The sequence below is a fragment of the Aptenodytes patagonicus genome, chromosome 1 (genome assembly GCF_965638725.1).
Source record: "Aptenodytes patagonicus chromosome 1, bAptPat1.pri.cur, whole genome shotgun sequence".
NCBI classification, from domain to species: domain Eukaryota; kingdom Metazoa; phylum Chordata; class Aves; order Sphenisciformes; family Spheniscidae; genus Aptenodytes; species Aptenodytes patagonicus.
In genome coordinates, this window is record NC_134949.1 from 149,132,729 (window position 1) to 149,146,189 (window position 13,461).

Genomic DNA, 13,461 nt, shown 5'->3' on the forward strand with positions numbered 1-13,461 from the left:
AGTGTTTCCGACAACCTTCCAAGAGGATACCTGTGCTCTAACCGCAGGCTGGCTTTGCCTGCTGATGCTACAAGTTCACTTACTGTCGGTGGAAAGAAGGAAGCCCTCTAAGCACCTCAAAGGAAGCAGTCATCTTCTGCAGGTCTTCAGAAGTGCCTCTCTGTCCACTGCCCCTACAGCAAAGCTGAGGCAATTAGATTGCTCCTTTTGTCCCTTCCAGGGATCAGATACCTAAAATTTCATTGAGGTAATAACGTCTCAGTGAGGTATCTAAAGTAGATGGACAAGATTCCAGCCCGAATACTCAAGGCTTTGCAGTTAATGATTACAAGAAAAAAATAAAAATATCAATAAGTAAAGATGATGACTATTGAAAACCAAGGAAAAGGAAGTATCGATTAAAATTAGGATGTATTTTAAGACACTATTTGAAAAGAATCAAAGACCTACAGCCTTTTGTTAATATTTTCATTTCTCCTCCACTTCACGTCCCATGAGCCTTTAGAAAAAATAATTTAATATAGTGTTGAAATAAATTTTCCTCATCCTTTCTGTGAAGTCGTACTCATGATTCATGGAGGGTTGAAAATACTTTTAACAGCTAGAGAAAAAGTAGTGGGACCAATAAGACCATAATATTAACCCATCGGTTGTTCCCCACTTAGTCTAATTCTTTGGATAGCATTGTCTGAAAAAAGGCAGAGGAGTTTTTATTTCTGTAGCTTGAATATGCATCGATTGATTTTATTGTACTAGAAAACCTGAGAAAGCATGGTATATTTATATACAGATCGTGTAAATACACTGTAGGCAAGTTTCACAGTTCAAGGTTGCAAAGGGCTTTCATTACTGCTGTAGTTCCGAGAAAAGGATGTAAAGCAACATAAAGGAGTCAAGATTTGATTTTTACTGAGATAAATTGAAAGAATCATTCACCTTTACTAAATGTCAGTGTTTCTTCTTTCATGTCTTTATGTGATACTACCACTCGGTGCATCGAGAACAATATACATTAAGAATGAATCCTTCATTGATGTGACTGCATGATGTTCTGTTTATTATTTATGTTTGCATAATTCCATGTGTTAAAAAAAAATTCAGCAGAGATACGTAAAATTAAATGGTTGGTTTTGTCCCGGAGCAACTACACACTATGCTTTTACTTTATGCATATTTCTGAGAGTAGACAGGAAGTCAGTTCTGCTAAGCAATCTGATCTGACATTGAAAAAGTATATCGTTAATTGTATTTTTTCTGGAAAGTATGTTTATTTTTCTCAAAGGGGAGGAGATTACATTTCAAATGCACTTCCAAAACTTCGTATGGCTCCCCATCATCCTCAAAGACAAAATGTTACCTAAGGATTTGAAATCGAATATATAGGTCAACGTCTCCTCTTTTGAAATGACTATTCATATTTTTTATCAATATTGAGGCTCATCTGCATTTATGAAACACTGCCAGTTCTGTGAATGAAAACCACACCGCCAGTGCTAGGTGCTGTATTTCCTGTAGCTGAAACCAGCCATCTACCAGAAGAACTGGTAGGTAGGACCTGCTCTTCTGTCCCAAGTACTCGGCTTCTAAAAATAAGGCTGAGGATTTAAAACTGACAACAAGAAACTTTTGAGGTAAGCCATGTGATACGCTATGTATCGCTGTGAAGAATGCGTTCCATCAGGCTGGTACAAAATTTAGCCTCCCGATGTAGGAAGGCTTTGAACATAAAGGGGCATTTGGAGAAATCATCATCTGCAACCGCCAGAGCCGCGACCACGAGAGGAGTAAGCTTGACGGCTGCCTGAGGTGACAGGGGTCGCGCCCAGACCGAGCGATGCCCATGCGATTCAGCAGCAGCAGCAGCAGCAGCAGCAGCAGCCGCCCCTCATCTGTGCCAGAGAGAAGGGAAATCGTGAGACAACTCAGTGAGCGCTTTCAGCCACGGGATTTTGGACAGAGCCGTGGGCCTCGTCCCCGCCTCGACACTTCTGACTGCTTGTAGCTGCAACAGACCTGGCAGCAAGAGTCACTGCACCCAGGGCGGCCTGTCACACCGCCTCCCCCTCCCGCCGCCGCCTCTCACTGCTGAGTCACGCCGCCGCGGTGCGCCGCTCCCCTCGCCCCCTCCCCAGCTCCCCGGCGGGGCGCCCCGGCCGGGGCCGAGCCGCCGCCCCGTCGCTTGCCGGCGGCCGGTCCGCCCGCCGCCGCCCCTTCCCTCCCCGCGCCGGCCGCGGCGCGGCCCTTCCCCCGCCGCACATGCCCAGAAGGGCGGGAGCCGCGGCGCGCTCGGGCGCTGCTGTGACAGCGGCGGCGCTTTCCCTTCCGCTGGGTGGGGGCCGCGCCGCGCCGCTCCCTCCCCGGCCCGGCCCGGCCCGGCGGCGGGCCACCGTGCCACGCACGGGCCGGCCGCCCGCCGAGCTCCTTCCCCGCCTCGCCCCGAGCCAGCCGCCGCGGGGCGGGAGGCGGCCATGTCGCTATTGTCTGCGCTGGTGCCCTTGCTCCGGGTGTACTGCATCGGCCTCCTCGTCATCCTGCACCAGCTGCGCCGCCGCCTCCGCCCGCGCTGCCCCCCGGCCCCAGGTGAGCACCGCAGCCGGCGCCGCGGGGCGGGGCGGGGCGGCTGCGGGCCGGGGGGCGGCTCCGGGCCGGGGGGCGGCAGCCCCCGCCGCCGAGAGGGGGAAAGTTTGCCGCGCCTCCCCCCACCCACCCCGGGGCGGCAGCGCCGGTGCCCCGGGGAGCGTGGGGCCGAGACCTCGCGGCCCAGCCAGGGGGCGGCCGGACGGCCCGGACAGGACAGGACAGGACAGGACGGCCGCGACCTTGGCCGCAGAGGCGGGTCGCCCGGACCGCGCCGCTTCCCCCGCAGCGGGGCAGGGGCTGAGGCACCGCGGCGGCACCGGGCCGGGCCCGGCCGCCGCCGCCGGGCTCCTCCCCCGCTCCCCTCCGCGGGCCAGGCCGGGCCCACCGCGCCGCCCGAAGGCAGCGGCCCGGGGGGGGCTGCGGCTGGCGGGGCGCCCTCACCGCCCCCGCCGCGCCGGGCCCCGCCCTCGCCGCCGCCGGCGGGCGGCGGGCCCCGGCCCTACCGCCCCGTCCGGCCCCCGGGCCGCGGCCGCCCCGGACGCGGGGCGTGGCGGGGGGCCGGGCGCCTGGCTGCACGCCGGCCTGACTGCGGCCTCGGGAGGCGGCGTGGGGGCTCCGCGGGCCGGGGGTCCCCGCTTCTGCTCTTCCTCTTTTTTGCTTTCTGACGGTTTCGCCTCAGACCTCGGCTCAGAGCCGCGCGGGCGCAGCCTCCCTCAGCCCAGGTAGGTGCTTGGAAGGCGGGTAGCGGCGGACAGCCTCCCGCTGGCCCGGCCGCGGCGCCGGGCGCGCCGGGCGCTCCTGCCGCCGCCCGCCGTGCCCCCGCCCCGCCACCGGTCCCGCCGGCCGCTGCCTCCGCCCGCCGGGCGGCTGGGACCGCCGGCCGTAGCCTCCCTGCCCCGGCCGCTCCGGGAGGGGAACATACCCGCGCTCTAAAAGCTTAATCTTTGATACTGGCCGGTATCAAAGATGCCGGCCTTTAAGCTGACAAGTGAGTGACGCTTGTAGTTTTCTCCAAGGGACTTCAGATTAGTCATTTGTTGGAGAAGTTAGGTTTTTGCACTTTTCGGATTTGGGTCAACAGCATGTTTAATACTGACTAGAGGAAACTTTGAGTTTGCCAGAAAACAAAAGATCTGAATTTTCTCTTTCCTCACGTTACTCTTGAAGACTTTAAAACCCTTCTGAGTTTATAAACTTACAGCAAACTACGAGTCCGGACAGACGCGTAGGGTATCATGAGAGCTGAGCATACAACTGCATGCAAGTCAGCGCCTTTAACTTTCTCTGCTTAGCAGCAAGTGAGCCTTTGTGGCTCTGTCAATAGTTTTAACCAGAGGAACAGTAAAAAAAAAAAATACTGAGAGGGCATAGTCTTTTGGTAAGGAGATGAGGCAGATGAGGAAATTGTTTTAGAGAATATCTGAAGTACTGGGGAGGAGATGGGACAAGTACACCACGCAGTAAGGGCATATTTGTGCATTTCATCATACGTGGCATCCTTGGGTAGCGTTTTGTCTACTTTTTATTCATTCCCGATCCTTCTGCGATAGGCTGGGATTCTCCTTTCTCATTCTCAAAAGATGGAGATAAAACCCCCAAACAAATGAGAGAACCCTGGTGACCCAGGGTGCCTACAGCTTGAAGTCATCTGAGCATTTTTCTAGCGTTAGTTTTTCTCGGCAGAGCAAAGCTGGGTATTGTGCCTAGGGTGTGTAACACTTTCCAGATCTTTTTTCGAACCACAGAGAAACAGCATGACGAAAATGTGACCCGAGTGTTTTGTTGCAGTCTGTTCTTAGCTGCTATTAAAAAAAAAACCCAAGTGTTGAATTTGGAGATGCCGGAGGAAGGCAGTGAAGATCCAACCTGGGAAATGTCAGCTGCCTGAGTAGGACCAGGGCAGATCTGACAGATGTGGAAAGTTTTCTTTCAGCCCTAACTCGGGGTGGTTTCTTCCAAGGACAAGAAGTTTCTTCCTCTGATAGTTGTTCGTGCGCAGTTGCCTCTTGGCAGTTACCTGCTGCTTTGCTTTGACTCTCTGTGTCCAGCCATTGCTTAAAAAAGTGAATCAGCTTGTCAATGGGAACTTTTTTTACCCAGATTAACCTTGTTTCCATAATAACTTCAAAATAGTGACTGGAGTGCAACAAAAAGTGAAAGTGTCGGTTAGAACATGCTTAATTAAAGCTTGGATCAGTAAACTACACTTGCTGTAAGAAAACACCAAGTAACTTTTCCAGACAGTAATCTAGAAAGGTGCGTATGTTCAAAATTTTCTGTATCTTTTTGAGGGGGTGTCCTTAACTCTCACAAGTACAGGCATTTTACTGTCAGGGTGCCTTCCTGGGGAGAGCCTGGAGGGGGGCAGTGGGGCTGGGAAAGGCAGGGCAGGGCGGTGGTGTCAGTCATGCCTCCGATCCCGTCTCCTTGGCCCCAGTTCCCCATCAGAGTTCCCACTCTCCACGCGTCCTTGAGCTCTGTGGGTGAGTGAAGGGGTCTGGTCTCAGCGTAGCCCTTCTGCCTCCTAATTTTCCAAGAAAAGCTTACTTTCTTGCACTTGCCGGGAAGAAGTGTTCAGGATTTCAATCCAAAGTAAACCAAATTAGTTTCGTTTTTCTTTTCTTTTTCTTTACCCTAACTTAGTCAGAGTTGCATGCTCTTGGCACGTGTGCTTTTGCATGGCTTTTAAAAGTGACCATCTGTTCTGTCACATCCTATTGGGGTTCATCTAATTTTTATAGATGGGATTGAAGACAGTTTTTTGCGGAAAGAGGGCAATAATAGCTCCGAAATCTAGATTCAGTGCAAAAACCTGGTAATTGTTTTGAGTTGCAAACCGAAAAGATAGTAATATTCGCTATTGAAGTGAGCCCTCTTCCCCCCCCCCCCCCCAATACAGAGTAGGAAAGTTGGTCTGAGATTCTGATCTTGAAGCTCAGGGAAGGGAAATAGAGCTGGGGAGATAAATGGGGTGCAGTCAGTGATTGCTTCGCTAACTAAAATCAGTGTGCAGAAGTAAAGGGGAACTTAGTTTAACTTCTTTTTCCAAGTACTAATTGCATAAATGGTATAACTGCCGATATGTAGCGTAAACTGACAGTTCTAAACGATTAATAGTTTCATTAGAAATTACTGCTTGGATGGTTTTTTTTACAGTGGTTAATCTTAATTAATTGGAGGAAAAAAAAAAGCCCTGCGTGACTAAAGATCTTGATAGAAACAGCTTTTTAAAAACAAAACATCGAATCAGTGGATTGATAAAAGACAAACTAATATTAATTGTGACACCAGGATATTAACACTGGAAATGTGGTCACTGAAAGTCATCCTACTGATAACAAAAATGGTTCCTGTAATAAATAATCTCTTTTGGTATTTCAAAAGCATCTCAAGGAATTTATTTGGCATCTTCCTCCTGCATTTTCTCTTCTACTGTACCTGTTTCATTGAAACTTGGCAGGGGAAGACTAAATGCTGAACATTTTGTAGTTTTGAAGTCTCTGTGGTTAAATTTGGTACCTGTGATGTATAGAAAACTGGCTCTGAAGAAGGTGGTAATGTGGCTCAAGTTCAGAAGACCTTAAAGATGACTCCTGTTCTTCTTAAAAGTGATTGAAATTTCATACGTATTTTTAATTTGCCCCAATTTCTAGTTATTTGGTATCATCATTTGTATCAAGTTTCTTTATAATCAATGGTAAAATATTAATTTGGGAACATGCATCTCTTAATTTTGATTCATGTATTGAGGGCTTTTACTTTATATGAGTAAAGCATAATGATAGACCAAGCGCCTCCTGCTCAAAACTGTACGAGCTCTAGGTTGTAAAACATCCAGAGGTGGGCAGAGAAGCGACCAGGTAGGAAAGATTGATGGCAGGCAAAAATAAAGTTGCATCTAACAATTAATCCCTCTCCCCCACGCACGCACCTAAGAGAGTTATTAAGGTAGTCTCAGAAGTGAGGAAACACTCGTTTTATGGTTGCCCCTGCGCTGAATGAGGCAAGGGTTGTGCGATGATACCTACCATGTAATTAGAGAGGGTGCCATCGCTGTGCGTGCACAAGGGGGCAGAGCTAAGGTTGCAGGGTGGCTGCACACCCCACGTTTCCTCACATCCCTGTGCTTGGTTTCACAATCCGAGTGACTCTCGTACAGGTTTTGAACCTATTTTCTTCGCCACCGGGGAAACTGAGCCCTGCCTGGTGCAAGGGTAGCACAGCACCCCTGCCCTCCACAACACGTGTCGTCGCTGGCGCTTCAGCCTCTTGGCTCGAGCCGTGCCCTGGAAATGGGAGTCATGGGTTTGTGTTCGGAGAGCGAGAGGGGTCTGAGAGGTGTGAGGAGGCAGCACAGCCCGCCCCGGGGAGAGTGGGGATGAGATGCTAGGGCCAGGAAACCTGGGCCCTCCTCCTCCTCTTCCTCCTCCTCTTTTGGCAACTAATAGGACCCTGTCTGCAGGGTTGCTCAGCTCTTAAAAGCCTCGGCCCCGGTACTGGCTGGTGGTGTTGGCCAGCTGCACAAAGGAGGCAAGGCAGCTTCTCCGAAGGTGCACTCTGTTTCAATGTGGGTGGGAATTCAAGGGAGAAAGGAAAAGGCACGTTTGTAGCCTGAAGGCTTCTGCTTGCGGAAGGGTTTTCAGCAAACCAAAGTGGCACTAGCTTTTTATAATGGAAAGTTTGGCAAGCTAAAAGAGAGCATTTCCATCAGCTGCCCTTGCAACAAGCTGTGGCACTTCTGAAAGGCCATGAGGTGCTTCGTTCCCAGTGGATTTCATTCTGCAAGGTGCTGGTGTCTTCAGTTTGGCTCAGAGTTGAAGCTGCTCTGGTTTTTGCCAAACCTAGGCTACGAACACTTTATTTCACTGAAAGAGGAAAAAAGTATCTCTTAGAGAAAAATGAGAGGTGTGGGGTTTTGGTGGTGTGGTGTTTTTTGTGGTTTTTTTTCATAGTGCCAGTTATGCTGTATAACACTTGAGGAGAGCCAGGGATGATTAGCAGTTTATATTCGAGCTATTATGACAGCTGAAGCGTGGTTTACAGCATTATGATAAAGGCTGTGTTATGCTGGCATATACTTAACTGTGGCAATGCTACTCTGTGCCACTATGGGTAAGTGCCAGATCCATCTCAAAATGATGGCAAAGCTGTAACATACATAAGAGTGAAGGGTGGGGTGAGTCTGTAACACTCCCTTCTCTAAAATAACTTGTATTTTATCAGTCTGTGATGAACTTTTTATGATCCAAGGTGTGTCATACTAATTTTAAATATTAAAGACACATCAATTCTTTTACTACAGTGCCTTCCTCCTTGCTTTCAGGACCTGCCACGTAACTGCAAATGAAACTGTAAGATTTAATGAGATACTGGGAACCTCTATACTTCCTTGAGACACCGTGTCATAGGTTGGAATGGAGGGATCTAAAAGCAATAATAATACATACTGATACGACATATCTTGTCAATGCAGTCTGACGCTGTGGCAGGGTTACATCATTATACATTACACCACTTTGTCTTTCAAAATCATCAGTTTTTGTGGGATTGCATATCTTGGTGCTGTTGATATGCACATCCTTGGAATTAGGCAGCATTACCATGTTGAATCAATAGTTTATCCTGGCAACTTGAAAGGCACTGAATGAATCACAGTAGAGGCCATGCTATTAGTCAGAACATTGCCCCCCTCAGGAGAAGAAGGGGAAAAAAAAAAGTCTACACCCAGAAGTAAATCTTCAGAAAAAATCCAATAAAATGCTTGCCCTGCATCTCATTCTGCTTCTAAACCAAGAGCTGTGTTTAAATAAATATATTTAGTCTTGGTAAACCTGTCTTTGGTTTTTCATTCAAGATATGCGGAAAGCGCTGCAAAATACCAGCTGTAGTTCAGGGGGAAAACGTCTTTTCTTGGGAATGTTCATCAACAGCAGGAAGCACACCAGTTTTTTGGGACAGTCCCTTGCAGCAATATGAAAAAACGTGATTGTTTCTTCCTCCCCCAACCAGCCAGTCTTAGCACCCGGGGATTTCTGGGCTTGGGCGCAGGTGCAGCTCCTGACAAGCAGAGAAGGAGCAATGCCATTGCTTTCAGGCTGGCTGCAGGGATGCTCCTGATGTTTCTCTCCTGCTGTCTTCCCTTGCATTTTTGTGGAGGAGGTTGCATCCGTGTTCAATTGATGGCTTTCTTCTCCTTCACGATCCTGGCCAGGCCCCTGGCAAAGGGCTTGTTGCTGTCACGGTGGCTCAGCTGGTGGTGTAGAAGAAATGGAGAAGCGTCAGCATGCAGTTGTGCTGTGCTGTGGCTTGGCTTTTTGGTGTAGTGAAATCAGCTCCGGTGGGTGCCAGCTGCTGGCACTGGGTGCAGAGATGCTGCAGGCCTCAAGTTGTACTTGCATGTGACCGTTTGCACAAGAAGCATTTTCCTGTGCAGATATTTAGGTTCAGGTTGCCAAGTCTTCCCTTATCGCCACTCTCATCTCTATAAGAGTGTCACCCGCTCCCGACTTCTGTAGCTTTTTGAAGAAAATACAGCAAAATTATTTTCCAGCTGATGTGGATAATAACATTTATTAGTGCTTCCCTGTCTGCTTTTCCTGTAATTATAATGCACTGTTATTCCAGGAACCACGATTGTGAACTAGTGGTTCAGGAGATGGCTTTGATTTCAGAAAGAAAAGGACAGGAAAGGTGTCAGACGCGTATTGTTGATCTGCATGTAGGTTCAAACTCCTTTTCCTTTTATTTCAGTCAGAAAACATCTTTACATTTCAGAGGAGCAGATTAATGGCATAATTTGCATCACAGATTTTTTTTATTATGGGTTTTTTTAAAGTAAATGCTGGAACAGTTAGATTGAGCTAACAAAACTTCTTTCAAAATAAACAATTAAACCTTTGCTCCTTCAGTATCAGATTTCAACTGAAATAAATGATAACAGTGAAGTTCAGTAACCCTTAGGCAAGAGGATGTTGGTCTAGCCCTAACTATAACTTAAGAGGCAGGAAAATGCTATAGTAGATGACCGGTTTGTGTGATAGTAATGTGTCAGCTCTGTGGTGGTGGTTACGTTTTCTCTACCCAGAATTACGTTATTCCAGAAACAAGATTTACTCAGGTCTTCTAGCTCAGTTTCACAGCAGAATGTGATATATTAAAACCCTTTTTAATTTTTGATATTCCGATGGCCTTCTTGTAGGTCACACTTCCTGCAAATCTCATCTTTAAATTTGCAAATGTAATTAGTAAGGTAGGTTTCTTGATACGTTCGCAGAAACGCTGATTTCACGTAGTTAAGTGTGGTCAAACTTGTGCTTTCTCATTGTATCTTTATCTTACTGCCTTTATCAGGTACTCATTAATGAGTGAAGGATCAAAAGGTGGGACGGTGGCCAAGAAGCAATGGAGAATAAAAGTTTAGAAGGTTCCCCATCAGACCTAAAGTTAGTGGCTCACCCGAGAGCAAAGAGTAAAGTGTGGAAGTACTTTGGGTTTGATACCAATGCAGAAGGATGCATATTACAGTGGAAGAAGATCTACTGCCGTATTTGCATGGCACAGATCGCCTATTCAGGAAACACGTCCAACCTTTCCTACCACCTTGAGAAAAATCACCCTGACGAATTCTGCGAATTTGTGAAAAGTAACACTGAGCAAATGAGGGAAGCCTTTGCCACTGCGTTTTCAAAAATTAAGCCGGAGTCGTCGCAGCAGGTTGTTCAAGATAGCCTCATCATGAAGACCTACCAGAACTACGAAAACAAAAAGCATCAGGAACTGACATCTGCAGTCATCAGCTTGATTTGCGAGGGCATGTATCCGGCCTCTATCGTTGATGAACCCACCTTCAAGGCCCTCTTGAGAACAGCGGACCCCAGGTATGAACTTCCGAGCCGGAAGTACTTCTGTACAAAAGCTATTCCTGAAAAGTACAACGCCATTAGAGAAATTGTGCTGAAAGAGCTCACCGAGGTTCTGTGGTGTGGCATATCCACGGACATGTGGAGGAGCGAAAACCAGAACAGGTCGTACGTAACCGTCGCGGTTCACTTTCTCAGCAGCAGTCCTGCCAACTGCCTGGCGGTGAACTCGCGGTGTTTAAAAACGTTTGAAGTACCAGAGGATAATACTGCAGAGACTATTACGCGAGTCCTTTATGAAACGTTCATTGAGTGGGGGATCAATACAAAAGTCTTTGGTGCTACAACAGATTACAGTAAAGACATTGTGAAAGCTTGCTCTCTCCTAGATATTCCCGTACAGATGCCTTGTTTGGGGCACACTTTTAACGCAGGAATACAACAAGCTTTTCAGCTCCCCAAGCTCTGCAGCCTTCTTGCCAGGTGCCGAAAACTGGTGGAGTATTTTCAGCAGTCCACGGTCGCGATGTACATGCTGAGCGAGAAGCAGAAGCAGCAGAATATTCTCCACTGCATGCTGGTAAGCGACCGTGTTTCCTGGTGGGGAAGCACGCTCGCTATGCTGCAGCGCCTCAAGGAGCAGCAGTTTGTCATTGCGGCTGTTCTCGTGGAGGACAGCAACAACCACCACCTCATGCTGGAAGCCAGTGAGTGGAATACAATCGAAGGGCTGGTGGAGCTGCTGCAGCCTTTCAAGCAGGTTGCAGAGATGATGTCTGCTTCAAAGTACCCGACGATCAGTATGGTGAAGCCACTTCTCCACATGCTTCTGAATACTACCCTGAACATCAAAGAGAACGATTTGAAAGAAATCAGCATGGCAAAGGAGGTGATCGCTAAAGAGTTGTCAACCACCTACCAGCACACGCCTGAGATAGACATGTTTCTCAATGTTGCAACTTTCTTGGATCCCCGCTACAAAAAACTGCCTTTTCTTTCAGCTTTTGAGCGGCAGCAGGTTGAAAACAGAGTGGTGGAAGAAGCAAAAAGCCTGCTGGAGAAAGTAAAAGAAAATACCTTTAGGACTGAAGAGAAATTCTTCACCGTTTCAGAAGAGCCCCCTGTGAAAAAAATCATCATCTCCTCTACTCCTCCTCCTACCAGTGTCATCAACAACATGCTCGCAGAGATCTTCTGCCAGACGGGAGGAGTGGAAGACCAGGAGGAATGGCACGCTCAGATTGTTGAGGAGCTGAGCAACTTCAAGTCACAAAAGGTCCTCGGTTTGAACGAAGACCCGCTGAAGTGGTGGTCTGACAGACTAGCGCTGTTTCCAGTTTTACCAAAGGTTCTTCAAAAATACTGGTGTATTTTGGCCACGAGGGTCTTCCCCGAACGCCTTTTCGGTTCTTCTGCGAATGTTGTAAGTGCGAAGAGAAACCGGTTAGCTCCGGCTCATGTGGATGAACAGATCTTTTTGTACGAAAACAGTCGGAATGGGTCCGAGGCAGAACCGGAGGATGAAGATGAAGGAGAGTGGGGTTTGGAACAGGAACAGATTTTTAATTTAAATGACTCGGTAAATGTAAACAACAATTTCTTTAATATCCGAGACAGTGGGTTTGTTTAACAGGACTGCTGCGGTACATTTAATAACAAAGAAAAAAGGTATTTGTCTTAAGTTACCAAAAATACTTATGTTTTATGCTATGAATGCTGTAAATATTGAACAGTTGTAACAAACTTGATTTAGCTTCCATTGTCTATGTTTTTCCCACTGTCTTAAAACATGAATGACTTGTGATTAAACAGCACTGAAATGAATGAGGAAATAAATTCTACAAAGACCGTGATTTCTGACTGTGGCCCAGATTTCAGAAAGCACTTAGCCATGTGCTTCCTTTCCACTTGCTTCAGTGGGAGACAAACACATGCTTATGTGCTTTCAATCATAAAAATATTTTCCTGAATTAGGACCCTGAGCAAGGGCGTTTTTAAGATTTATGCCTCTGTTTATAAATCCTGTGTGACTCAGGATGTTAGCTTTAAATTTTGGATTTTAAAACATTATTTTTAAAATCCATAAATCTGAGCAGTGAATATTTTTAGAGTATATCGATGCTATGGAATGAAAAAAGATCTTGAGCCTGATTTTCTTTTTCACTACCTCATGTCTTAGGCCTGGTCTCTGCTAGAAAAGTTGGTATAATTCTGTCAATTAGGGGACTGATGTATTATTATTTTAACTGGTACTGTGCTGGCGTAGGCTGTAGTGTGGATGCACTTATACTGGGATAAGTTATTTTCCTTTCCAGTGCAGTGTAAATGGTATAAACACTTCTAAACTGGTATTGCTGTGTCCACATTAGTCCGGTTTTACCATTTAACTGCGGCAGCTAAATGGCAAAACTTTTTTTTTTTTTTACTTCCCCCCCCCCCCCCCCCCCCCCCCCGTGTCTAGGCAAGCCCTGATTGTAGTCTCTTGTGCTTTTACAAAGTGGTAACAAAATGCACGGGGTCGGGGTGGCGTTGTGTTACCTTCGCTTTGTGCCAGTGTTACGGCTGATGCCACGCAGTGCGAAGCAGGCAAGACATCAGGCCCCTCGGCGGTGGAGGGAGGGAGGGAGGGAAGGAGAGGGCGGGGAGACATGTATGGGCCGTGGGTCTGTGTTATGTCTATGTTATAAAATCCTTAACCTCTTAATTTAAATGGGGACTTTGCCCAGGGTAGCTAGAAAATTTTGCTGGCGAGAAAAGCAAAATAAAAAGCTTTAATATTATGTAAATATATTTAAAAGAAGGGGACCCCTCCATTTCCCCACATGTATTTAGTGAGTCTTTAAGATTGTTTCTTACTACGTTAGCACTTAAAACCTCTTTTTTTTCCTCCTCTTTCTGATTCGGTTTGTAGAGTGGACTTTAGTCCTGTCCAGTCTGATGTTTGAGTACTGTTTCCGATTAGTTGTTGTGTATTGTAATTGCTCCCTTTGTGTCTCTATGCCTAAGTGTTTTAAGCCCTTTT

General features: G+C 47.4%; 2 protein-coding genes across 4 annotated transcripts in view; both read left to right on the top strand.

Moving 5' to 3' along the window:
• The first annotated feature begins 2,256 nt into the window (after positions 1-2,256).
• Positions 2,257-13,461, top strand: part of DHRSX (dehydrogenase/reductase X-linked) — a 172,435-nt gene continuing 161,230 nt past the window's right edge. Inside the window, 2 exon segments of the mRNA XM_076358422.1 lie at positions 2,257-2,380; positions 2,383-2,580. Coding sequence (XP_076214537.1) covers positions 2,257-2,380; positions 2,383-2,580 — 322 coding nt within the window.
• On the top strand, positions 2,525-12,855 carry ZBED1 (zinc finger BED-type containing 1). 3 transcript variants are annotated; one of them, XM_076358391.1, is made up of 2 exons: positions 2,525-2,580; positions 9,931-12,855. In XM_076358391.1, the coding sequence occupies exon 2, from the start codon at positions 9,982-9,984 to the stop codon at positions 12,067-12,069; it is 2,088 nt and encodes a 695-aa protein (XP_076214506.1). In that variant the 5' UTR covers positions 2,525-2,580; positions 9,931-9,981; the 3' UTR covers positions 12,070-12,855. The 3 variants fall into 3 exon arrangements, with proteins under 3 accessions (XP_076214506.1, XP_076214515.1, XP_076214524.1); XM_076358400.1 differs by lacking the exon at positions 2,525-2,580 and adding an exon at positions 3,203-3,302; XM_076358409.1 differs by lacking the exon at positions 2,525-2,580 and adding an exon at positions 9,263-9,298.